A 26,792-nucleotide genomic window follows, 5' to 3' on the forward strand; every position below is an offset into this window, starting at 1 on the left:
TAGGAGCTCTGGAGAAAATTGTCTGCTATTTACACTCCGTTCCTCCGCACGTCACCTGATCACATGAGAGATTACTTTCACACTTTCCTGACAGATTTCGGTATGGTAAAGGTCAAAGTTCACTCTTCAGTGTAGGAGAGGTAGGACGCACCCAGAAACAATGATTTGGTTTGTATGGGGGCCTCATATAGAGGGCCCCTCAAATCTCCCCAACCAAATGTTCCTGCATTCAAAGTCTATATGTCCTATGACATCACACTGACCTCACAGCTCTTCCCCCCAATGTCTCTCCATCTGGCTTTTTTTTCTCATGCTCTTAGGATGTGGGCGGACCCTTGGAATTCTCACTTTCAAAAGTGGGTCTGTTGGTCCTGCGTTGTATGTTATGATGTCAGAATGTCTGCAACAAGCTTTTACTCTGCGTAGTGTGGGGGTCCTGTGTGGGTAAATTATAACTCAGTCTGAGGTGGGGCTTTAATAAATAGAGACCTGACCTGAGAGATGAGGAGGATTCTGGCAATATGATTTAATTTTACTATTTGTGTTCAGATCTAGAGTTTTCCTCCTGTGAAGTCTGGAGATCATATGACCATCACATTGCCTCCACCTCCCTCCCTGATAGAATAGAGAAATACAAAGAAGATTCTAGAAGTCACCTGAGAGATCATGGAGGAGAGGTGAGCGGTGCTGGGAATTCTGGGACATTATCCAGTAACAGACAAGGGATGTGTCTGGATGGTGACTGTATCATTGTGTGTGTCAGGTTCCTATAAGGTGTCAGGATGTCACTGTCTATTTCTCCATGGAGGAGTGGAAGTATTTAGAAGGACACAAGGATCTCTACAAGGATGTCATGATGGAGAATCAGCCGCCCCTCACATCACCGGGTAAGAGGAGACTTTATTGTAAAGGAGAGAGCAGTACGGAGGATCCACCTAGATCCCCCATCATCTGATAAACACAGAGAAACAATGTATTCAGTCAGTGTGTGTGTTTCCTACAGATGGATCCAGTAATGGGAACCCACCAGAGAGATGTCCCCGTCCTCTGTATTCCCGGGATTCCACACAGGAAGGTCACACCATCCCCCACCATCATCAGGTAGATGAGGAACAATCACTGATAGTATCATTAGGATCTGTACATTATCTGCATTGTTACCATTGATGTCATTTTTATTATATATTCAGAGTGGAAACCTGAGAGATTCTAAAGTTGAGGTTAAAGAAGAGATAAAAGAGGAGGATGATGAGGATAGGGTGATGAAGGAGTCAGAGTTTCTAAGGGAACACAAAGATCTGTACCAGGACACCATGGTGGAGTCATCCAGCTACAGAAACCCACCAGAGAGATGTCCCCGTCCTCTGTATTCCCGGGATTCCACACAGGAAGGTCACACCATCCCTCACCATCATCAGGTAGACAAGTGACAATTATTGGTAGTTCTTATTTATATACAGCATGTTTGTTACAATAAATGTTTTATTATATATTCAGAGAGGAAACCTCGGGGATGATAATATTGATGTTAAAGAAGAGTATAAAGAGGAGGATGAGGAGTATGGAGTGATGGAGGAGTTTTCAGAAGGACACAAGGATATGATGGAGCCACCTAATACCAGGAACCCACCAGAGAGATGTCCCCGTCCTCTGTATTCCCGGGATTCCACACAGGAAGATCCCACCATCCCTCACTGTTATAAGGTTGGTGGGACAAAGTATCTAGAACATGGACGTGTGGGAGCAATGTGTGGATATTTTATGTCAGCTTATATTTTACAGTTGATATTTTCTTGGTTTAGGGTGAAGATCTGATAGATCTAAAAATTAAAGTTAAAACAGAAGAAGAGAAGTATGTGAGGGATGATCAGCAGTCTATGGAGGAGGATGGAATAACGGGGACATTTATAGAGGAGGACACTCCTACAGAGATCAGCACAGGTGGGTCATTAACACTAAATACATTCCTCCACCCATACTGCTCACTGATTGGTCCAGAGTAGGGGGGGGGGACTGGGTGATATCAGCCTGTAATACCCTGGTCACTTTCCTGAGCTGTGTTCCCCGTCCTGTATTCCTGTATTTCTCTCAGATAATCTTCCTTCTCTGTGCTGCAGACACAATTTATGTATCTTGACTGGAATTATAGAGATTCTGGGATTCAGCTGGCAGCAAAATGTTACTTTTCACCATAGGTGTTGTGACAGTGTTCACCGTCACTGGGAGTGAGGGACAGATACTTGGGGGACGCTGAGAGAATGGTTTGGATGGCTTCAGATGGGAGAGTGATATTTGTCAACGGTGGCTCTCAAGAAATGTGGAGATTTGATCCCACTTTGCACTGTGGGCCTGTGGCCTGTTGCCATGGAGTCTGTGACACCTAGATGTGTATTCCATGTCCTTCAATGTCAGACAGGCTTTCCCTATTGAATGTGTATTGTGTGAAATCTGCCTGTCCCATTGTTAAATTTTAATGACCTCAAGTTGTTCTGTCCAGATGGCCAGATAATTAGTTCAGGCTTTGCACCTAAATGGGGTGGGTGCAGCCGTACTGGGTGAGAGGATGGCCACAAAGGTAGAGGGGCTTTTAAACTAGGGAATGGGGGGGAGGGTACAGATGTAGAATTAGCCAGTGGAAAGCAAGATTCAGAGGGCAGAAATGGGGGCATTAGCGGTAGGGTGTTCGGAGCTCCTATACCCAGGGTGGGTATGGGGAAAAACCACAAGAGCAGCCTAAAAACATCAAATGAGGATATTTGTAACCGGTCAAAATTACGAGGTTTGTATACCAATGCCAGAAGCCTGGCCAACAAGATGGAAGAGCTGGAGCTGCTGATGTTTGAGGAGGACTTAGATTTTGTGGGGATAACTGAGACTTGGTTTGACAGCTCTCATGACTGGATGGCGACCATTCAGGGGTATTCCCTTTATCGCAGAGATAGAGAAGGTAAAAAAGGGGAAGGGGTATGTTTGTATATTAAGAACAGTATACAGGTAAATATGAGGGATGATATTAATAATGGAGCTAAGGAAGAGGCAGAATCCCTATGGGTAGAGCTTCAAAGGGAAGGCACAGTGGGGAAGGTAATATTGGGCGTATGCTATAGGCCCCCCCACCAGAGGGAGGTGGACCTCATTTTACAGATAGGATTGGCAGCAAGGATGGGAAATGTCATTATAATGGGGGACTTTAATTATCCTGATATAGACTGGGCAGAAGGAACAGCGCACTCAGCCAAGGCTCGGCAGTTCCTAAATGTTTTGCAGGACAATTTCATGGGTCAGATGGTGAATGCACCGACAAGAAACAAGGCGGTACTTGACCTACTGATTACTAACAATGCAGACCTGCTCACGGATATAGAAATACAGGAGAACTTAGGAAACAGTGACCATAGGTCAATAAGTTTCAGTATTAATTACAGTAATAGGAAGCACAAGGGCAATATAAGGACACTGAATTTCAAAAGAGCCAATTTCCCAAAACTGCGCTCACTGCTAGAAAATATCAATTGGGATAGAACCCTGGGAACAAAGAACACAGAGGAAAAATGGGAGTGCTTCAAGAGCATACTTAACAAAGGGATTGACCAGTGCATTCCAAAGGGAAATAAATTTAAAAGAGCAAAATTAAACCCTGGGTGGCTAAACTCCAACATAAAAAATGTATATTAGTGCTAAAGAAAAGGCCTTCAAAAAATACAAGACTGAGGGGTCATTGGCAGCATTTAAGCATTACAAAGAGTGTAATAAGAAATGTAAAGATGAAATCAGGGTGGCTAAAATAGAACACGAGAGACATATAGCGGAGGAGAGTAAAAAGAACCCCAATAAGTTTTTTAAGTATATAAACAGTAAGAAAGCGAGGCCAGAACACATTGGCCCCATAAAAGATGACAAAGGAAATATGGCCACTGAGGACAGAGAAAAGGCGGAAGTGTTAAATAATTTCTTCTCTTCAGTCTTCACAAAAGAATCGGGGGGCTACACAAACCTAGCTTGTAAGGCCGAACTAAACAACACACCTCAGGAAATACCGCCATGGCTAACAGAAGATAGACTTAAAACTAAACTAGAGAAACTTAACATAAATAAATCACCGGGACCGGATGGCTTGCACCCGAGGGTTCTGAAAGAGCTCAGCCAGGTGATTGCCAGACCATTATTCTTGATCTTTAAGGATAGTTTACAGACGGGTATGGTGCCAGCTGATTGGAAAAAAGCCAACGTGGTACCAATATTTAAAAAGGGGCCGAGATATATCCCAGGTAACTATAGGCCGGTCAGCCTAACATCAGTAGTCTGCAAGATTTTGGAGGGGATGTAAAGGGACCACATACAAGAGTTTAGTAATGAAAACGGTATTATTAGTAGTAATCAGCATGGATTCATGAAAAATCGTTCTTGCCAAACCAATCTATTAACCTTCTACGATGAAGTGAGCTGCCACCTAGATAAAGGTAAGCCTGTGGATGTGGTGTATCTGGACTTTGCAAAGGCCTTTGACACCGTTCCCCACAAACGCTTACTGTACAAACTAGGAAGGTAGGTATGGACCATAAGGTGAGTACCTGGATAGAGAACTGGCTCCAGGGGAGAGTCCAGAGGGTGGTGATTAATGGGGAGTACTCGGATTGGGCGGGTGTGGAAAGTGGGGTCCCCCAGGGTTCTGTCCTGGGACCAATCCTGTTTAATTTATTCATAAATGATCTAGAGGAGGGGATATCTAGTACAATCTCAGTATTTGCGGATGATACTAAACTAAGCATGCCAATATCTCCTATGCAGGATGTGGAAACCTTACAAGCGGACCTGAACAAAATAACGGGGTGGGCAACTACATGGCAGATGAGGTTTAATGTTGAAAAATGTAAAGTAATGCACTTGGGGGCCAGAAACCAGAAAGCAAGCTACTCACTAGGGGGGGAACCTCTGGGTGAGTCTAGGATGGAAAAGGACTTGGGGGTACTGGTAGACAACAGGCTTGGCAGTGGCATGCAATGCCAAGCCGCTGCAAGCAAAGCCAACAGAATACTGGGATGTATAAAAAAGGGGATTCACTCCAGAAATAAAGAGATTATTTTCCCACTCTACAAGACTCTGGTCCGGCCACATCTGGAGTATGCTGTCCAGTTCTGGGCACCGGTCCTCAGGAAGGATGTGCTGGAACTGGAGAGAGTCCAGAGAAGGGCAACAAAAATAATTAGGGGAATGGAGGACATCAGCTATGAGGAAAGACTACAAGCACTGAACCTATTCTCTCTGGAGAAGAGACGATTGAGGGGGGGATATGATATCAATGTACAAATACTGTACTGGCGACCCTAGTATAAGGAACAAACTATTCAGAGAGAGGAGATACAATAAGACACGTGGCCACTCACTAAAACTAGAGGAAAGGCGGTTTAACCTTAAAATGTGTAAGGGGTTCTTCACTGTAAGAGCGGTAAGGATGTGGAATTCTCTTCCACAAGCAGTGGTATCAGCGGGGAGCATTGATAGTTTCAAAAAACTATTAGATGGGCACCTTGGAGACCACAACATACAGGGGTACACAATGTACGGTTAAAAGCAAACACACACACATCATAGGTTGAACTGGATGGACTGATGTCTTTTTTCAACCTCACTAACTATGTAACTATGTAACTATGTAAGGTTAATTGAAAAGTAAATTGGGTCCAGGTGTGCAAGTGAGATGTGGGAAAAAGGCAAAATGGAGTGTTGAGGGGAAAGTGATCAAGCCAGCGAACCTTAGGTCTGCCAGCGAACCTTAGTGTATACCTCTGTATCAGGATATGTGTTTGTATACATGTATCACCATATTGACTATCCCTGTTTTTAAGATTTGTATGTATAAAACAAATGTTTGTGTATAAATAAAACATTGTTATTTTTTAAGATTTTCTCTCTAGCGAGTATGTGGCACAATTAAATCCCCTTTTGCCCAGGTGTGCTTGATCACTTTCCCCTCAACACTCCCATTTCCCTTTTTTCCCACATCTCACTTGCACACCTGGACCCAATTTACTTTTCAATTTTTGACCGGGGACGGTGCCTCTGCATATACCCAGCCCACTACTCTCCATACAATCCAATAGTTCAGGGTTATTCTGTTTCTGTATACAATTCCATCTGCATATGGTAATGTAATCGGGCGGCCCCTGGCCTGTGTGTGGTGGCATGATTAGGAGGGGGAGGTCCATGCTGTATATAAATTATGTGTGACTGTTCCATAAAGAGTTCTACTTCACCCTCAATCTAGAGTCTTGTCTCTTATTCGGGGAATCTGCTACAAGGGATTGCTATGCTCTTCATACTCCCTTGGACAGATTCTCCCACCTGAGCTGTGGATCTCTGCAGCTCCTCCAGAGTTCCCATGGACCTCTTGGCTGCTTCTCTGATGAATGCTCTCCTTGCCCGGCCGGTCAGTTTAGGTGGACGGCCATGTCTTGGAAAGGTTGCAGTTGTACCATACTCTTTCCATTTTCTAATGATGGATTGAACAGCGTTCCATGAGATGTTCAAAGCTTGTTTTTTTTAATATAACCTAACCTGGCTGGTGTGTTCCTTGGCTTTCATGATGCTGTTTGTTTACTAAGGTTCTCTAATGAACCTATGAGGGCTTCACAGAACAGATGTATTTATACTGAGGTTAAATTACACACAGGTGGACTCTATTTATTAATTTGGTGACTTTTGAAGGTAATTGGTTCAACTAGATTTTAGTTAGAGATATCAGAGTAAAGGGGGTGAATACAAATGCACACCACACTTTTCACAGATTTTTTTTTTTTTTTTAAAGCAAACGTTTAATAAGTTTTGTGCAGTACAAAAATAGTACATAGACAACAAAAGTACAAATATCACAAAAAACTGCCTTACAGGCCACAGCTTACATAAAAAAAACGGGGAACACATAAACATGGCCGATATAAACACAGCAGCTAACTACAGATGAAGTATAGCATCCAAAGCAGGCGTGGGACAATCCATAAAGGGGAAAAAGGAGCGGAGTGGACCGGATCAGTAGGAGTAACACACGTTAAGGAGTACACGTGGAGGAGGCCTCAAGCCATCTATCCCATATCTTATGAAAACGTTTCAAACCACCCCTGTTAATAAACATCACTTTCTTGTAGGGGAGAGTACCATTAATGTCAGCCAGCCAGGTTGGGTGGGGAAGGTTGTATCCAGGTACAGGCTATCAATTTCCTGGCAGTAAACCGGGTTTCACGGAGAAAGCGTTGCGTATATTTGTCAATGTCCTCCTCAGGGAATATCCCTAGGAGACATAGCTTGGGGTCCAGGGATACCGGAGAACCCATGCGGTCATGTAGGAACTGGATTATTTGCGACCAAAAACCCTGCATGCATGGACAGTGCCATATGAGATGCCCGAACGTACCTGGAGACAAGAGGCATTTGGGGCAGATAGGAGAATGGGAGGGATTAAGCCTAGCCATCCACACTGGAGTGAGGTATGATCTACGTATGAGTGATATAGATCTGTGTGAGTCTATCAGAGAGTTTCGGAGACACCAAAGTACTGGCCTCCAGGGCATCACACCAATCATCATCATCCAGTTCCCTGACCTCCTCCGCCCACGACGCCCGAATGCCATAGGCTAGGGCAGTCATAGGTTTAGAGAGCAACATTTCGTATAACAGTGAGGTAAGTTTTTGATGTTCCCGACCCCTAAGCACATCCAAAAGGTCAACCAAGGGTAAGGCTGGAGGGTTGTTGGCAAATTGCGCCCGAATGGCATGTCGAATCTGCAGATAGCGAAAGTGCATAGAGGCCAGGAGCTGAAACTCCCCTCGGAGGGTGGCAAATGATTTAATTGTGCCCTCCGAAAGCAGGTGTGAAAGAAAATATATCCCTCTAGACAACCAAGCACGCGGATCAGGGAGATGCAAGAACTCCGGCAATAATCTATTAAACCACAGAGGAGTCATAGAGTGAAACCCGGTGTCTCCCGTCCTGGAGACTGCCAGGTCCCAGACCCGTCTGTGCTGGAATAGGAGACCACCGCGATCGGCAGTCGGCAGAGAGCCGCCCACCCCTCTAAGTATATTACAGAAAGGGTGAGGGAACCGTGCACCATTGCGACCACAAACCAGCATGAGATACGTATGGCAATCCTGTTTATCAATATGAAAAAGATGAGAGAGCTGGGCTGCAAGGTAATAGGCCGCAAAGTCTGAGACGGCTATACCGCCCAGCTTTGTGGGTTTATGGGTATGTTTCCATGCTAGCTTGTGTCTGCTGGTTCCACACATAAACGTTTTCAACAATCTATCCAAAATTACAAAGTACTTGTATGTTGCATATAGGTGGGTGAATGCCACAGGATATAGAGAATTTTGGGTAGGAGAATCATCTTGATCAGACCTACCCTCCCCATGACACCCAGTGGTAGGCGTGCCCAGGTCTGAGTCTTGGTCTTCACCAGGTCAAACAGTGGTTTAACGTTCAGGGGTATATAGTCAGGTAAGGAACGGTAAACAATAACCCCCAGATGCTTGAAAGACGCCACTCGGGTCAGTGGAAGGGCAGCCTGATCCGCAGATGGAGGGAACACGTCCACGGGGAGAATCTGGGATTTGTCCCAGTTGACTGTGAGTCCAGAAAAGGCACCAAATTGCTTAATGGTCAACAGGGCTTTTTGTAGGAACAGCCTGGGGTCGGCTAGATACAAGAGCATGTCATCGGCATAGAGGCCTATCTTTTCCTCAAAGTCCCCACAGCGCAGTCCACGAATGTCAAGGTCCGAACATATGGCTATGGCAAGGGGCTCCACCGCAAGGGCGTACAGGAGAGGGGATATGGGACAGCCCTGCCGTGTCCCCCCGAGAGAGGGAGAACAGCCGAGACGTCCAGCCGTTAGCCAGTACCCTAGCCCGAGGCGGATGGTATAAAATAGTAAGCCCTTTGACAAAGTTGGGGCCGAATCCGAATCTGCGGAGACACTGCCAAAGATATTGCCACTCAACAGAATCAAATGCCCTAGCAGCGTCAAGCTTTACCACTACTCTGGAGCCTATACAGTCATGCGTTGCCTGTAAGTTCATGAAAAGACGATGGGTATTAAACGCCATATTTTTAGCGGGCATGAAACCGGTCTGGTCGGGGTGGATAAGATACAAAATTACCTTGTTGAGGCGCAAGGCCAAGACCTTGGCCAATATTTTACGTCGCCTTGCAGAAGGGAAATAGGCCGATAGGAGTCCGGGAAGGACGGATCCTTCCCTGGCTTGGGGATCAAGACAATAAGCGCCTCGCGCATAGAGTCCAGTAGGACACAGTCAGCGAACGCAGCTTCATACACAGTAAGCAACTGGGGGGCCAAAACAGCAGAAAAATGGGAGTAAAACTCCACTGTGGGCCATCAGTGCCAGGGGCCTTGGCCTTCGCAAAATGCGAAATAGCCATGACCACGTCATCAACCGATATGGGAGCTTCCAGCATGGCAACCTGCGAGGAGGACAATGTGTGGAACTCAACCGAATCCAACAACAGAGCCAGGTCAGAAAGAGCATAGCGTACCTTAGAAGTATAAACCTCACCAAAGTAGGCAGCAAACACCTCCGTCACGGCTGCCGGATCAGCAGAGTCCTCCAACAGCGACGGATGGAGAGTTATGACCACCGGGGGGCCTAGTATCCATATGAGCGAGGAAAGCCAACAGCTTACCGGGCTTCTCCCCATATTCAAATGTGCGTTGTCGACTGAAAAACAGCTTACGGTCGGTTTTCTCACGGGAGAGGGTGCCGAAGGCGCGTGTGAAGTTTAAGTCGGGACAATAGGTCTCGGGATGGGGAATGCGCATATTGGCGCTCCAGGTCGGTCAACTGTTGTTCTGCCCGAAGAAGGTCAGACCGCGCCGCCCTTTTAAATCGGGAGATACGCGAGGACAAAAGCAAACGGGCATGGCCTTTAAATGTCTCCTACACCGCCGATGGGGCGGCAGAGTCAGCGTTAGATTGAAAATAGAAATCCCATTCCCCAGCTAACGAGTCAAGGTCAGGGACAGCCGTGAGCCAGAAAGGATTCAGACGCCAATGGCAGGTCGGGGGGTCCGTAAATGGAGATAATTCAATCCAATAAGGGGCATGGTCAGACAGTAAGTGAGGACCAAAACGGTCACCAATAAGCTTAGAGGTTAGGACCTGGGAGATCCATATGGAGTCTATTCTAAGCATGGTCGAGTGGGTTGCCGAATAACAGCAGTAGGCCCGGGTTGTAGGGTGTAGATGACGCCAGGAGTCCAGTAAATGAAAACTATGAAGCAGTCTACAAAAGCGGGTATCATGGTCAGGGTAGGCAGGGGTCAAGGGGGGTCCCAGCCGTCTCGGCCATCCTGGACATAAACGTCAAACCCTCGCTGAGGAGCGTGGCATGAAATGGGGGAGGCACATTCCAGGTGAGCAATTTTAACCGTGCCATGGGAGAAAATGGAGTATAAGGTATAGAAGCAAAGAATCAAGAGGCCCCAGAGCAGATAGCACCCCTGCCTGCAGCATAACAAAAATATACAAAAAAAAACCACATAGCAGCTGTGGAGAGCAATAAAACAATCAGAACAATCATAAGAAAGTGGGTAGCACAAAACTCATACATAATAACCCCCCACCCAGCCCAACACAGCCCCCAACCGGTGTGGGCATGCATCCCAAAACAGGTAACCACATTGGAGCAAGAGGCAAGGACCCACTGAAAGTGGAATGCAGCAGTCTCCATCCTTGGTGGCAACAAAACAGAAGAAAAAATGGGGCGAAAGTTCTCCGAAGAGGGGTCCCAGATGCAGGACACAACAGTAGGTGAGCACACAGTGAAAAAAGATGTATGTTCCAGTGTGAGCCGAGGTGCCCCTGGCTATAAGACAGGTAAGTGCAGTATGCAGAAATGGTAGCTGCCGCTAGCTCCCAGGCCCGGGAGCTGCATAGGAACAGGAGACCAACAGCTAGCAACAAACAAATGAAAAGTACATATAAAAGAAAAAAAAAATTAAAAAAGTGGAAGAAAAAATGAAAAATCCCCCCCCCACTCACCCCCTCAACAGGCTGAAAAAAAGTGCAACAATGGGGGTCTCAGAGCCCCACAATGGCAGGAGAGGTGCACAGTCACAGGAGGCACGATAGAGATCAGTCCAGGGGAGTGCAGGGTCCGGGTGTCCTAAGGCACATTAACAGAAAAGCAAAGGCACATCAACAGAAAAGCAAAAGAGCCAGAACCAGCAACAAAAGTACTCACGGAAGTTGGTCTAACCAGGCAGTAGAAGAATCCGGGTCCTCAAAAAAGTGAACTCTATCGTCGCCAACCACCCGCAATCTGGCCGGGTACAACATAGAATACTTGAAGTTGCGGATCCTCAGGCGCCACTTAACCTCCATAAAGCGGCTACGCAGCTTCTGGACTTCTGCAGGGAAGGCCAAGAAGTTATGATTTTCCAGATGTATATTGCCTTTCTCCCGGGCCAGCCTGAGAACTGCGTCATGGTCCCTGAACTTCAGAAATTTAGCGATGAACTCCTGACCGTAGGTCTTAACCAGGAGGTCCTCCAAGAATGTGGCTGGGATGGTACCCTCCAGCAGGCCAATGAACCGGAGATTTTTACGCCAAGTGTGATTTTTCAGATCGTCCTGTTTGTGCAGCAGGTAAGTAATATTGCGGGAGGCCTGGTCCACTACATTTCTAAGTGGGGGGAGATCGTCCTCCATGCGGCCTATGCTTTCCTCGGCCTCTGACACCCGGCCTCGAAGCTTCTGCAGATCCTGCCGGAGGAGGGAGATGTCCATCCTCACCTTCTCCAACTTAAAGGTAAGGGAAGCCTTGCAGTCAGTAATAGCTTCCAGGATCGCTCTTTCATCCAGCGGCAGTGCAGCCGAGGCAGGAGAAGAGGATAGGGAGTCACCATCTTAGGCCTGCAGGCTTCCCTCCTGTTGGCTGAATTTGTCCAACTTTGCCGCCGCCTCAGAGGTCTTACGGGGAGGCGACATGATCCGCAGATGTCCCAGAGCAGCAGCAGCAAGTAACGGGGTTCAGTGTCATGATATGTCAGAAACAGGAATGTATGTACGGAGGAAAGCCGGGAGAGCACGGCTCACACACGTCCACTCACATACAGCTTCAGGCCACGCTCCCCACTTTTCACAGATTTATTTGTGAAAAGAATTCCATTTATCACTTTCCTTCCACTTCACAATTATGTGCCACCTTGTGTTGGTCTATTACATAAAATAAGTTTACGTTTTTGGTTGTAATATGACAAAATGTGGAAAATTTAAGGGGTGTGAATACTTTTTCAAGGCACTGTATAGGATGTGGTGTCTGAGGGCCCTGAAGTCTATAGGTAGCACCTTCATCAGAATCTATTGAGTCCCTGTGTGTTGGGCAGAGACTATCCCATCAGGTCCTTGTGGGATTCTAACACTGTAGATCTTCCCGTCCAGTCCAGGTTCCAGTCAAGTGGTATTTTCCAGTCCTTAAAGTGATTCCCACCAACTCCCCCCAGATCCGGGAGACAAAAATTCTGCTGATTCTATTATGTAATATCACTCTACAGAGGACTGGAAGACTATGAGAACACAAATGATAGCTTAAGCAAGGGTGTTATGCCTACCTATGAATACCCCCAAGCACCTAAAGCTCCTAATCAAGCTCCAGTAAAGGATAATCCCAAAGAGGAGCTGGAAGGTCCCAGCAAGGGTCACTGCCCTATTAGGTCTAACCGGTAGCAGTTGCTGGCCAGGAATTCAGATTATGTTGTATAATGTACTGCCTATAATTATTGCATTTTTTTGGTAATCATCTGTTTATCTTGCTGAATTTCAGTGTTTTATTATTATTGTAAGTTAATGCCAAGAACAGCTTCTGTAGGCACATGTAGGTTGACCTCCCTACATAGGTGGTGCTGATGCAACCACCCTGCCAGGAGACTAGAGGACAGGAGAAATGCACATTCCTCTTAGTTCTCTTTACATGTCATTGGGTGATCTGCTGTCCGATTGGACGCTACCACCCAGATGACCAACACAGACATCTTTAGAGAAGGCAATGCTTCTAAGAAACAATGGCTCACTGCAGTTGGTGCACATGTTACGTGTGGTTAGGTGAAGGACAGGAACCCGCTTGATCGAGAGAATGTGCCTAGCATCAGGGAGAGATTCTGGAGGAGGAGGGGCAGCAACCTTTATCTTGGTTGTTCTCCTCCCATTCCTCACTCTCTGACCTCTGGTGGGGCTCAGCCCACTGTTATTCATGACTAAATCATGGACTAAATAAGGAAGTGCAGGACTTCTTTTGTTGGGACGATGGCAATGAGTGATAAAGGGGGAGGGGACACTCATCTTATAATCCCCCCATCACTGTCACAAAGACAGTTCTCATTGTTTCCTCACTCTCTGACTAAGGTCCATGAATAAAGAAATGAACTGGTAGGAGATCAGAGGACCCATTTACTAGTTACCTTGAGGGGGGGAATTGTAAGATCCTCAGAGACAAAGCTGTCTAATGTGGGCGGAGTCCTGATTTAGGGGAACCAATCTGCTCATGTCTAGTAATAATCTTTTTATTTCTATTTTAGTACATGGACGGGAGATGAGGAAAACCTCAGAGGATTGTCTCACTTTGTCTCCAGACTGTAAAGTAGAAGATGAGGACATCACACAGTATAGTCCAGGAGAAAACCCGGCTCCCTCAAATGTCCATCCGCCACCACACAGTGTAGATGGACCATCGTATTCCTCCTATCCTGAGGAACCTCAGACTGTGAGGGATGGTGCCGGACCATGGTATTCCTCTTATCCTGAGGAACCTCAGATTGTGAGGGACGGTGCCGGACCATGGTATTCCTCTTATCCTGAGGAACCTATAGATTGTGAGGGACGGTGCCGGATCATCGTATTCCTCTTATCCTGAGGAACCTCAGACTGTGAGGGACGGTGCCGGACCATCGTATCCCTCTTATCCTGAGGAACCTCAGACTGTGAGGGACAGTGCCGGACCATCGTATTCCTCTTATCCTGAGGAACCTCAGACTGTGAGGGACAGTGCCGAACCATCGTATTCCTCTTATCCTGAGGAACCTCAGACTGTGAGGGACGGTGCCAGACCATCGTATTCCTCTTATCCTGAGGAACCTCAGACTGTGAGGGACGGTGTCGTCCTTCCAACAGATAAGAGGTTTTCCTGTACTGAGTGTGGGAAGTGTTTCCATTCTAAACCTAATCTTATTGTGCATAAAAGGACTCACACTGGTGAGAAGCCGTATTCCTGTCCTGAGTGTGGGAAATGTTTTTCACAAAAGGCCAATCTTCAAATACATCACTTGTTTCACACCGGGGAGAAGCCATATTCTTGTTCTGAATGCGGGAAATGTTTTGTAATAAAATCACGTCTGGTCACACATCAGAGATCTCATACAGGGGAGAAGCCATATTCCTGCCCTGAGTGTGGAAAATGTTTTGTAATAAAATCACATCTTGTCACACATCAGAGATCGCACACTGGGGAAAAGCCGTATTCCTGTCCTGAGTGTGGGAAAGGTTTTGTAATGAAGTCACATCTTGTCACCCATCAGAGATCTCACATGGGAGAGAAGCCGTATTCTTGTCCTGAGTGCGGGAAATGTTTTGTAATAAAATCAGCACTTGTCACACATCAGAGATCTCACACGGGGGAGAAGCCGTATTCCTGTCCTGAGTGCGGGAAATGTTTTTCACGGAAGTCCAATCTTTACAGACATCAGGGATGTCACACGGGGGAAAAGCTGTATTCCTGTCCTGAGTGAGGGAACTGTTAATCAATGAAGACCTGTCTTCCTGTACGTCAGGGATCCCACACAACCCTCAAGGTGTATTAGTGTCTTGAGTGCGGGAAATGTCTTCTATATGAATGTTGCTGGACATGTGGGGAAGAAGCACACCCTGATATACACCTCAGATATACTCCATGGCTGATCTTCATCATGTAAGAAACACTTCATAAGGAGATCAGAGATCACCAAAGACATGGATGAAGTGTTGTCCCGTGTTGGCCATTGATAGCAGGAGAAAAATAAAAATGAGTCATCTCATCACCTTTCATTGGCTGAGTACATTTTGTGGTGGAAGATTTCACAAACACTTTTTGTCTGTTTTTAAAATGATTTGTGGACAAATGTGAGAAGCTTTCATCCAGTCTGGAGAAATTGGTTTACTTCATACATTCCTTTCTATGATCCTTTAATCCATCTAGTGTCCATAGTGCAGTATTGCACTATTCTTTCTGATTGAGGTATTTCAGGGAAAATGCCATATTATGGCCATTAGATGGAGCTGACGATCATAGGAAATCACTCTATTACCTTGAATATGGCAAAACTTTGTCATATTTGGTGGGCAAATGCATGTCACAGTCTTCTAGATTTTTTCTGTATAAATAGTCCCTTTCATTTCCTTTGTGGTTACATGAGTACAGGAGAAATCGGAGAACATAAATTAATTAAACCAACAATATTAAACCCATCATTGATTTATAACAGAAGATACCACATGTGTCCAATAGATGGCACTAAGTTATAATAGAAATGAATGCCATCTAGTGGCTGAATGCAACATTTCCAATTTTAAATCAATGTCAAACATTTGCACCAGCACAGCAGAAAGCCGAATAACATTTGTTGTGTTTACCCCCCCCATTCACACAGAAGGAATGTACATGCGTTTTTACTGGATGAATTGCTATGCAAGGTTATTCATGAATAGACCCCTACATGTCAGGAGACGTTTATATAAAGATGGGAAGTATGTAGCAGATAAATGAGTAGACCTCCTAGCAATGTTATTACCAGGCTGCAGCTAGGGGGAGCTCTAATGTGACCACAGCAGAGTGATCCCATCTAGCTCACATTAACCCTTTCACTGCCAGACCCGTGTTTGCATTATTTTTGCACACATGGTAAAATGCAGATTTTGGGCATGAAGATTTGATAAAAACCCCAAACATATATTTTCTGAAAGCAGAGGCCCTGGAGAATAAAATGGTGGTAATTGTTAAGGTGTTCCTCGTACACAAATGTCACCTTCATATCCGGGTTTATTTTCTCCTTTCCCCCATTTTCTATGGTGTGATCTTTTCTACAATACTTTGTTATAATAATGTAACACGTTGTGTATTGTATTGTACACAAATTATTACCTACTCCGCCTCCACATTCCAGACACGTCATTTTCCTGACCAATTGGATTTCTTCCATTACTATTTCCTGATTCTATGACTGCAATCTTGTTAAAAGTAAAATTATAATAAAAAATGTATTGAATATAAAATAATGCATTTTCTATATCTCGCTTTATCCTTCCATGATACTTTGGATTACTGTACTTTTATTTTATGTGCGTTATTGCATTGATTCTGTGTGGTTTTACTCTGTTGGATGCTTTTTCCCTTTATAAAATAAAGAATTTGAAAAAAGAAAAAATTGTGTGAGTCGGTGCAATTATGACAAGCTTGGGCAGAGGCGGCTCTAGACTTTTTGAGGCCTTAGGCGAAAATCATGTAGGAGGCCCCCCACACACGATAAAAGAAATAAATAAGCAGGCGATATTAAAATGAACTGCATATTGTGGCAGCCGTGGTGATGGGGGGTGGGATGAGTGGCAGTGGTGGTGATGGGGGGTGGGATGAGTGGCAGCAGTGGTGATGTGGGGGTGGGATAAGTGGCAGCGATGGTAATGTGGGGGTGGGATGAGTAGCAGTGGTGGTGATATGGGGGTGGGATGAGTAGCAGCGGTGGTGAAGTGGGGGTGGGATGAGTGGCAGTGGTGGTGAGATGAGTGGCAGCGGTGGTGATGTGGGGTGGGATGAGTGGCAGCGGTGGTGATGTGGGGGTGGGATGAGTGGCAGCAGTGGTGATGTGGGGGTGGGATGAGTGGCAGCAGTGGTGATGTGGGGTGGGATGAGTGGCAGCGGTGGTGATGGGGGGTGGGATGAGTGGCAGCGGTGGTGATGGGGGGGGTGGGATGAGTGGCAGCTGTGGTGATGTGGGGGTGGGATGAGTGGCAGCGGTGGTGATGGGGGGTGGGATGAGTGGCAGCGGTGGTGATGGGGCGCGGGATGAGTGGCAGCGGTGGTGATGGGGGGTGGGATGAGTGGTAGCGGTGGTGATGGGGGGTGGATTGAGTGGCAGCGATGGTGATGGGGGGTGGGATGAGTGGCAGCGGTGGTGATGGGGGGTGGATTGAGTGGCAGCGATGGTGATGGGGGGTGGATTGAGTGGCAGCGGTGGTGATAGGGGGTGGATTGAGTGGCAGCGGTGGTGATGGGGGGTGGATTGAGTGGCAGCTGTGGTGATGGGGGTGGATTGAGTGGCAGTGGTGGTGATGGGGGGTGGATTGAGTGGCAGCTGTGGTGATGGGGGGTGGGATGAGTGGCAGTGGGGGTGGATTGAGTGGCAGCGGTGGTGATGGGGGGGTGGGATGAGTGGCAGCGGTGGTGATGGGGGGTGGATTGAGTGGCAGCAGTGGTGATGTGGGGTGGATTGAGTGGCAGCGGTGGTGATGGGGGGTGGGATGAGTGGCAGCGGTGGTGAGATGAGTGGCAGCGGTGGTGATGTGGGGTGGGATGAGTGGCAGCGGTGGTGATGAGGGTGGGATGAGTGGCAGTGGTGGTGATGGGGGGTGGATTGAGTGGCAGTGGTGGTGATAGGGGGGTGGGATGAGTGGCAGCGATGGTGATGGGGGGTGGATTGAGTGGCAGCGGTGGTGATGTGGGGTGGATTGAGTGGCAGCGGTGGTGATGGGGGGTGGGATGAGTGGCAGTGGTGGTGATGGGGGGGGTGGATTGAGTGGCAGCTGTGGTGATGGGGGGTGGGATGAGTGGCAGCGGTGGTGATGGGGGGTGGATTGAGTGGCAGTGGTATCCCTCTGGGATCCCTCTGGGATACCGATGAAAACCAAGTTCTGCATGCCGAGGAGTGCAATGGGCACGACCAGATTGAGTCCAACAATGGGAGTGGCTTAACCACTTAAGCCCCGGAGGATTTGGCTGCTCAAAGACCAGGCCCTATTTTGTGATTCGGCACTGCAATGCTGTACATAAATGATAATGTAAAAGTATTAACCGCGCTAAAGGAAAAATACAATGAACAGCAGCAACTTCTAGTGTGACCACACCCTGTAGAATATTGTAAAAATAAGTCGCGCTATAATATGATCAATGGAGATATAAAGTCCATACAGTCCAAGCATAAAGTAAAGATGTAATCCGGGACCAGGAACCCCAAAGGGTATATGCTTACCAGATTGAGGTAAGGTAAAGGCAGTTTCTTTGGATAAACTTGTCACCTTGATAGTAGATCCAGGTCCACGTGAACGGTTAGCTCAATAGTCATAGGATCATGGAAGTAAAGGTAAAAGCGCAATAGCGTAAAACCTTACAAACTAAATTGGACACCACAGTGTTCGTGAAAAATGAATTCAATTGTGTGAATGAATAAACCTCCACCAATAAAAATAATCACTGATAACAGTGAATAAAAAACATGCAAAAATAAATTATAAAAATATGATGGGTACCCCTTACCAAGAGTGATAAAGGTAAACACCAAAATTAATAAACGTGTTATAGCTGAAGTCGCCTCTTACCGGACAACATTAATTGAATAGCCAATAAAGAAAGGCAAAAGTGTAAGGTTTGCGTGTTGAACCACCACCTTATATAGCTAGATTCGCCTCTTACCATATGAGATAAGGGTTAAAGCAAACGTGCAGATCACAATTCAGTGTGAACCCGGAGCCAATAATAAGATATACCAATAGGGGTCGCCTCTTACCAAATACAAATAATGTTGAGCCTGTATGGTGATCAAGCATCCAAGGACCCGACCCTTACTCTGGGGTGCTGTTTTCCTCAATAGCGGAGGTATTGCAAGTGTTCACTCATAGTCTCCGGTCGGCATGTCTCAGGCTGTGGTGATGGCGCCGCCGGAAGCTGAAGAGAAACTCACAGCCAGACACAGCACACAGGATGGGGAACACCGGGGAGGTGAAAATAATTGCAAAGAAAGGGGACTTTCTTTGCAATTATTTTTTTGTTTGCTGGCAAGTGTCTTGTATAATCATGGACCCTGCCACACATGTATCCCCACCTGATCCCCTCGAGGTGGCCGCAGGACCCTCCAGTACCCCACTTGTGATTGATGCATTTTTAGCAGTTTTGGAGTCTTTGGTATCCCGGGTGGAGGTGGCCTGTCAGGGACGGAGGTCAAGGAAGCGACCCCCGCCTACCCCTATGTCATCTGATACCTCAGATACGGATTCTGAGCTGGTCACTGCAGCTGCAGGTCCCTCTTCTGGGGCTGCTGTCTCAGGTACGGTCTCCTCAGACAGTGAGGAGGACGTTTCTGCCTCCGCCATATCGCAAGAAGAAGCGTTAGTGAACGCACTAGTCATGTCTGTCCGGGAAACCTTAAGTCTTGAGGTTACACCAGCAGAGGTAGATGACACTGAAATTCCCTTTGGTACCAGCAAGCCTACCAAAATGGCGAAGGTTTTTCCCTTGCCCAAATGTTTTGGTAATCTAATTAAGGAAGAATGGGATTGTCCAAAACAAACCCCTGCTATTTCCAAACGCATTGCTAGGCGCTATCCGTTTGAGGAATCCCTCCTTAAGAAATGGACGGTACCACCAGTGGTGGACCCACCAATTTCCAGACTAAATAAAGCCATGGTTATCCCGTTGGAGGACGCTCCATCCTTTAGGGATCCGGTGGATCGAAAAGTGGAAGCCAAATCCCACTCCATTTTTTCCCTGATAGGGTCAACATTTAGGCCAGTGATTGCCATTGGTTTAGTTTCACAAACATTGACAGAATGGACCAAATTGTTACGCCGGGACATAAAAGGGAAAAGTATCCCCCCGGCAGTATCAGATTTGCTGGAGCAAATTATCCAAGGGCTACAGTTCATCTGTGACGCCGCTCTGGACGCCACTCCCTTGCTAGGGCGTGCATCTGTTTCAGCAGTGGTCCTCAGACGCGTGTTGTGGTTAAAGTGCTGGTCGGCTGATCAAGGTTCCAAAAAGACGTTGGCTAATCTTCCTTTTCAGGGGGATCGCCTGTTTGGGGCCACCTTGGATGAGATTATAAAGGATCTCATTGGGGGTAAGAGCACTTTTTTACCACAGACAGCTAAAGGTAAAGGACCTCGTAACAGGCGAGGACCTTCCTTTTCCGCTCATAAGAAGTTTGTTCGCTCCGCTGGGGCGGGCGATAAGGGGAAGTCCTCCAAAGCCCCTTCAGGGGGTTTCAGAGGGCGCTGGTCGGGTAAACAAAAGCCCGACTCAGCCAAACCCGAAGATAAGACAGCCTGAAGGTGCGCCCCCACCCATCTCTGGGGTGGGGGGACGTCTTCACCGGTTTCCGGATCCATGGCTTTCCAGAATCCCGGACAAAGGGGTTCGCGAGGTCATGCGGTCGGGATACAAAATCGAGTTTCGATCACTTCTACCGGTGCGATTCTTCCCTTCCAACTTTCGGCTATCCCCGGATCGCTTAAAAGCTTTGCGGGGAGCAGTAATGGACTTGATGCAACAGGGAGCGGCAGTTCCCGCTCCTTGAGCAGAACGTTTTCTTCACTTTTGCAAAAGATCATTCCTAGTTCCCACCAGGAGATTGAACTATCTGGTCCGGGGACTGATGGTGGCCTTATTAGAGGCAGTACCGTATGCCCAGTCGCATACCCGAATTCCCCAAAAGGAAATTATTTTCAGATGGAATCGGAATCCCGATCCTCTGGACAATCGGATCCGGTTGAGCGAGTGGACCAGGGAGTATCTGGTCTGGTGGCTTCGGTCTCCGATGCTCAGTCAGGGGAAGTCATTTCTTCCGACAGAATCCAGGTTACCGATAAATGTATTGGAACTGAGAGCGATCAGACTCTAAAAACTAAAACTAGCCTTCTCTTTAAAAGTGAGTTGTAGGACTTTCTAAAGAGGTTCTTTTTAACCCATTGCACAGAGTACTGCAGGTTACAACAAGATGGCAGGGTATTACAACCAGAGTTCCCTCATATATCAGTACTTTTTTATATACAGGATTTATATAGCGCCAACAGTTTGCCCAGCGCTTTACAATGTGAGTGAAGACAATACAGTTACAACACAATTCAAAACAGGAAGAAGCTTGGGAACCCGAGCATATCCTAACACCTTCACTTGTCCCCCCCGTTAAACGTGCTTTGGGTGAACAGGTCCTTCTCTCTGTCCTCCGTAAAAAGAGGTATACCTTTTTTCCCCTTTGACAGTCGAGCCGAAGCACACAGACGGGACAGCAGGAAAGAACTCAGCAAAGACAGCAGGGAAGCATTTTGATAGGCATTTAATATGAATGTCATAGTAAACAGGCCTCTCTACTAATCCCATAGAAAACTAAAACTAGCCTTCTCTTTACATGTGAGTTGTAGGACTGTCTAAACAGGTTCTTTTTAACCCATTGCACAGAGTACTGCAGGTTACAACAAGATGGCAGGGTATTACAACCAGAGTTCCCTCATGTATCAGTACTTTTTTATATAAAGATTTATATAGCGCCAACAGTTTGCCCAGCGCTTTACAATGTGAGTGAAGACAATACAGTTACAATACAATTCAAAACAGGAAGAAGCTTGGAAACCCGAGCATATCCTAACGCCTGCACTTGTCCCCCCCGTTAAACGTGCTTTGGGTGAACAGGTCCTTCTGTCTGTCCTCCGTAAAAAGAGGTATACCTTCTTTCCCCTTTGACAGTCGAGCCGAAGCACACTGTCACGGGGTAACGTGGCAGAGCCTGACGTAAGAGGAGTGGCTTACCAGGTAACTGGCATGGCACAGGTTCACCAGAGGCGCTTAGTCTAAGTGTTAGCCGGTTTTAACCAGGGCCCCAGATGGTGGGGATGGATTTGGCTGCTTGCTAACACCAGGTCGCGGTCCCCCGGATTCCCTGGGAGAGCCAGGAACAGGTCCAGGACCAATAGCCGGTAGCAGGTAAACAGATCAGGACGAGACAGGAGGATAGTCAGGACAAGCCAAGGTCAGGGCGGGCAGCAGGTAATCAGAATCCAAAGACAAGCCGGGTCAGGTAAACAGGAACAATCGGAATCCAAAGACAAGCCGGGTCAGGTAAACAGGTACAGCAGATATAACAGGCACAGGATACAGGAGAGCTGAAGACAACACAGCAAAGTGCAGTGCTGCTGGGCTGTTTAAATAAGGCAGCCTGTTTGCCAATTATTGCAATTAGTCTGCTCTAGGTTAACCCTTTAGGTTGCAGACTCATTACAGCACATCAGTGTGCTCAGGAAGCGTTGCGCAGGGTATTGAGTCTCTGACACACACAGACGGGACAGCAGAAAAGAACTCAGCAAGGACAGCAGGGAAGCATTTTGATAGGCATTTACTATGAATGTCATAGAAAACTAAAACTAGCCTTCTTTTTAAAAGTGAGTTGTAGGACTGTCTAAACAAGTTCTTTTTAACCCATTGCACAGAGTACTGCAGGTTACAAGATGGCAGTGTATTACAACCAGAGTTCCCTCATATATCAGTACTTTTTTATATACAGGATTTATATAGCGCCAACAGTTTGCCCAGCGCTTTACAAGTGAAGACAATACAGTTACAACACAATTCAAAACAGGAAGAAGCTTGGGAACCCGAGCATATCCTAACGCCTGCACTTGTCCCCCCCGTTAAACGTGCTTTGGGTGAACAGGTCCTTCTCTCTGTCCTCCGTAAAAAGAGGTATACCTTTTTTCCCCTTTGACAGTCGAGCCGAAGCACACAGACGGGACAGCAGGAAAGAACTCAGCAAAGACAGCAGGGAAGCATTTTGATAGGCATTTACTATGAATGTCATAGTAAACAGGCCTCTCTACTAATCCCATAGAAAACTAAAAAAAAACCTTCTCTTTACATGTGAGTTGTAGGACTGTCTAAACAGGTTCTTTTTAACCCATTGCACAGAGTACTGCAGGTTACAACAAGATGGCAGGGTATTACAACCAGAGTTCCCTCAAGTATCAGTTCTTTTTTTATATAAAGATTTATATAGCGCCAACAGTTTGCCCAGCGCTTTAAATTGTGAGTGAAGACAATACAGTTACAATACAATTCAAAACAGGAAGAAGCTTGGAAACCCAAGCATATCCTAACGCCTGCACTTGTCCCCCCCGTTAAACGTGCTTTGGGTGAACAGGTCCTTCTGTCTGTCCTCCGTAAAAAGAAGTATACCTTCTTTCCCCTTTGACAGTCGAGCTGAAGCACACTGTCACAGGGTAACGTGGCAGAGCCTGACGTAAGAGGAGTGGCTTACCAGGTAACTGGCATGGCACAGGTTCACCAGAGGCGCTTAGTCTAAGTGTTAGCCGGTTTTCACCAGGGCCCCAGATGGTGGGGATGGATTTGGCTGCTTGCTAACACCAGGTCGCGGTCCCCCGGATTCCCTGGGAGAGCCAGGAACAGGTCCAGGACCAATAGCCGGTAGCAGGTAAACAGATCAGGACGAGACAGGAGGATAGTCAGGACAAGCCAAGGTCAGGGCGGGCAGCAGGTAATCAGAATCCAAAGACAAGCCGGGTCAGGTAAACAGGAACAATCGGAATCCAAAGACAAGCCGGGTCAGGTAAACAGGTACAGCAGATATAACAGGCACAGGATACAGGAGAGCTGAAGACAACACAGCAAAGTGCAGTGCTGCTGGGCTGTTTAAATAAGGCAGCCTGTTTGCCAATTATTGCAATTAGTCTGCTCTAGGTTAACCCTTTAGGTTGCAGACTCATTACAGCACATCAGTGTGCTCAGGAAGCGTTGCGCAGGGTATTGAGTCTCTGACACACACAGACGGGACAGCAGAAAAGAACTCAGTAAGGACAGCAGGGAAGCATTTTGATAGGCATTTACTATGACAGTCATAGAAAACTAAAACTAGCCTTCTCTTTAAAAGTGAGTTGTAGGACTGTCTAAACAAGTTCTTTTTAACCCATTGCACAGAGTACTGCAGGTTACAAGATGGCAGTGTATTACAACCAGAGTTCCCTCATATATCAGTACTTTTTTATATACAGGATTTATATAGCACCAACAGTTTGCCCAGCGCTTTACAATGTGAGTGAAGACAATACAGTTACAATACAATTCAAAACAGGAAGAAGCTTGGGAACCCGAGCATATCCTAACGCCTGCACTTGTCCCCCCCGTTAAACGTGCTTTGGGTGAACAGGTCATTCTGTCTGTCATCCGTAAAAAGAGGTATACCTTCTTTCCCCTTTGACAGTCGAGCCGAAGCACACAGACGGGACAGCAGGAAAGAACTCAGCAAAGACAGATATCTAAGCATTTTGATAGGCATTTACTATGAATGTCATAGTAAACAGGCCTCTCTACTAATCCCATAGAAAACTAAAACTAGCCTTCTCTTTACAAGTGAGTTGTAGGACTGTCTAAACAGGTTGTTTTTAACCCATTGCACAGAGTAATGCAGGTTACAACAAGATGGCAGGGTATTACAACCAGAGTTCCCTCATATATCAGTACTTTTTTTATATACAGGATTTATATAGCGCCAACAGTTTGCCCAGCACTTTACAATGTGAGTGAAGACAATACAGTTACAATACAATTCAAAACAGGAAGAAGCTTGGGAACCCGAGCATATCCTAACGCCTGCACTTGTCCCCGCCCGCTAAACGAGCTTTGGGTGAACAGGTCCTTCTGTCTGTCCTCCGTAAAAAGAGGTATACCTTCTTTCCCCTTTGACAGTCGAGTCAAAGCACACAGACGGGACAGCAGGAAAGAATTCAGCAAAGACAGCAGGGAAGCATTTTGTTAGGCATTTACTATGAATGTCATAGAAAACTAAAACTAGCCTTCTCTTTACAAGTGAGTTGTAGGACTGTCTAAACAGGTTCTTTTTAACCCATTGCACAGAGTACTGCAGGTTACAACAAGATGGCAGTGTATTACAACCAGAGTTCCCTCATATATCAGTACTTTTTTTATATACAGGATTTATATAGCGCCAACAGTTTGCCCAGCGCTTTACAATGTGAGTGAAGACAATACAGTTACAACACAATTCAAAACAGGAAGAAGCTTGGGAACCCGAGCATATCCTAACGCCTTCACTTGTCCCCCCGTTAAACGTGCTTTGGGTGAACAGGTCCTTCTGTCTGTCCTCCGTAAAAAGAGGTATACCTTTTTTCCCCTTTGACAGTCGAGCCGAAGCACACAGACGGGACAGCAGGAAAGAACTCAGCAAAGACAGCAGGGAAGCATTTTGATAGGCATTTACTATGAATGTCATAGTAAACAGGCCTCTCGACTAATCCCATAGAAAACTAAAACTAGACTTCTCTTTACAAGTGAGTTGTAGGACTGTCTAAACAGGTTCTTTTTAACCCATTGCACAGAGTACTGCAGGTTACAACAAGATGGCAGGGTATTACAACCAGAGTTCCCTCAATTATCAGTACTTTTTTTATATAAAGATTTATATAGCGCCAACAGTTTGCCCAGCGCTTTAAATTGTGAGTGAAGACAATACAGTTACAATACAATTCAAAACAGGAAGAAGCTTGGAAACCCAAGCATATCCTAACGCCTGCACTTGTCCCCCCCGTTAAAGGTGCTTTGGGTAAACAGGTCCTTCTGTCTGTCCTCCGTAAAAAGAGGTATACCTTCTTTCCCCTTTGACAGTCGAGCCGAAGCACACTGTCACGGGGTAACGTGGCAGAGCCTGACGTAAGAGGAGTGGCTTACCAGGTAACTGGCATGGCACAGGTTCACCAGAGGCGCTTAGTCTAAGTGTTAGCCGGTTTTCACCAGGGCCCCAGATGGTGGGGATGGATTTGGCTGCTTGCTAACACCAGGTCGCGGTCCCCCGGATTCCCTGGGAGAGCCAGGAACAGGTCCAGGACCAATAGCCGGTAGCAGGTAAACAGATCAGGACGAGACAGGAGGATAGTCAGGACAAGCCAAGGTCAGGGCGGGCAGCAGGTAATCAGAATCCAAAGACAAGCCGGGTCAGGTAAACAGGAACAATCGGAATCCAAAGACAAGCCGGGTCAGGTAAACAGGTACAGCAGATATAACAGGCACAGGATACAGGAGAGCTGAAGACAACACAGCAAAGTGCAGTGCTGCTGGGCTGTTTAAATAAGGCAGCCTGTTTGCCAATTATTGCAATTAGTCTGCTCTAGGTTAACCCTTTAGGTTGCAGACTCATGACAGCACATCAGTGTGCTCAGGAAGCGTTGCGCAGGGTATTGAGTCTCTGACATTGCCCCCCCCTTAAGGGCAACCTCCGGGTGCCCAAAAGGTTCCTTTTGTGGGGATGGTTGCGGAAGAATTTCTGGATTAAGTCCTGGGCATGGAAATTCTGTACCGGTTCCCAGGAATTTTCTTCGGGGCCGTAGCCCCTCCACTTAACCAGGTATTGTAGCTGGTTCCTCCGCCTTCTGCAGTCTAGGATGGCCTCCACCTCAAATTCTTCGTCCCCGTTGATTGTGACAGGAGCAGGTGGTTCCGAACTTCTACCAGGAAAGGAATCAGGTACTGCAGGTTTCAAGAGTGAAACGTGGAAGACTGGATGGATCTTGAGGGAATCGGGAAGCGTCAATTCGTAAGATACCTCATTTAATTTTCTCCTCACAGGGAACGGGCCAATAAACTTGGGTGCCAGTTTTTTGGAAGGGCATGCCAATTGGAGATTGGTGGTGGCTAACCATACCAGGTTGCCAGGCTGGAGAACCAACTCACCTCTCCTCCTTTTGTC

General features: G+C 46.7%; 2 protein-coding genes across 2 annotated transcripts in view; both read left to right on the plus strand.

Moving 5' to 3' along the window:
* The window catches only part of LOC309550706 (uncharacterized protein), a 1,733,163-nt gene that overhangs the window by 1,322,308 nt on the left and 384,063 nt on the right, over nt 1-26,792 (plus strand). The window contains exons 9-11 of the mRNA XM_082251040.1: nt 1,191-1,418; nt 1,498-1,704; nt 1,803-1,941. Coding sequence (XP_082107166.1) covers nt 1,191-1,418; nt 1,498-1,704; nt 1,803-1,941 — 574 coding nt within the window. The remainder of the gene's footprint in view (nt 1-1,190; nt 1,419-1,497; nt 1,705-1,802; nt 1,942-26,792) is intronic.
* On the plus strand, nt 12,002-15,064 carry LOC309548713 (uncharacterized protein; the record flags this gene model as incomplete). Its single annotated transcript, XM_082248669.1, has 3 exons — nt 12,002-12,075; nt 12,570-12,737; nt 14,003-15,064. The coding sequence occupies 3 exons, from the start codon at nt 12,002-12,004 to the stop codon at nt 14,793-14,795; spliced, it is 1,035 nt and encodes a 344-aa protein (XP_082104795.1). The 3' UTR covers nt 14,796-15,064.

This window comes from Pelophylax lessonae (assembly GCF_965119305.1).
Source record: "Pelophylax lessonae genome assembly, chromosome: 3".
In the NCBI taxonomy this organism is placed as follows: Eukaryota; Metazoa; Chordata; class Amphibia; order Anura; family Ranidae; genus Pelophylax; species Pelophylax lessonae.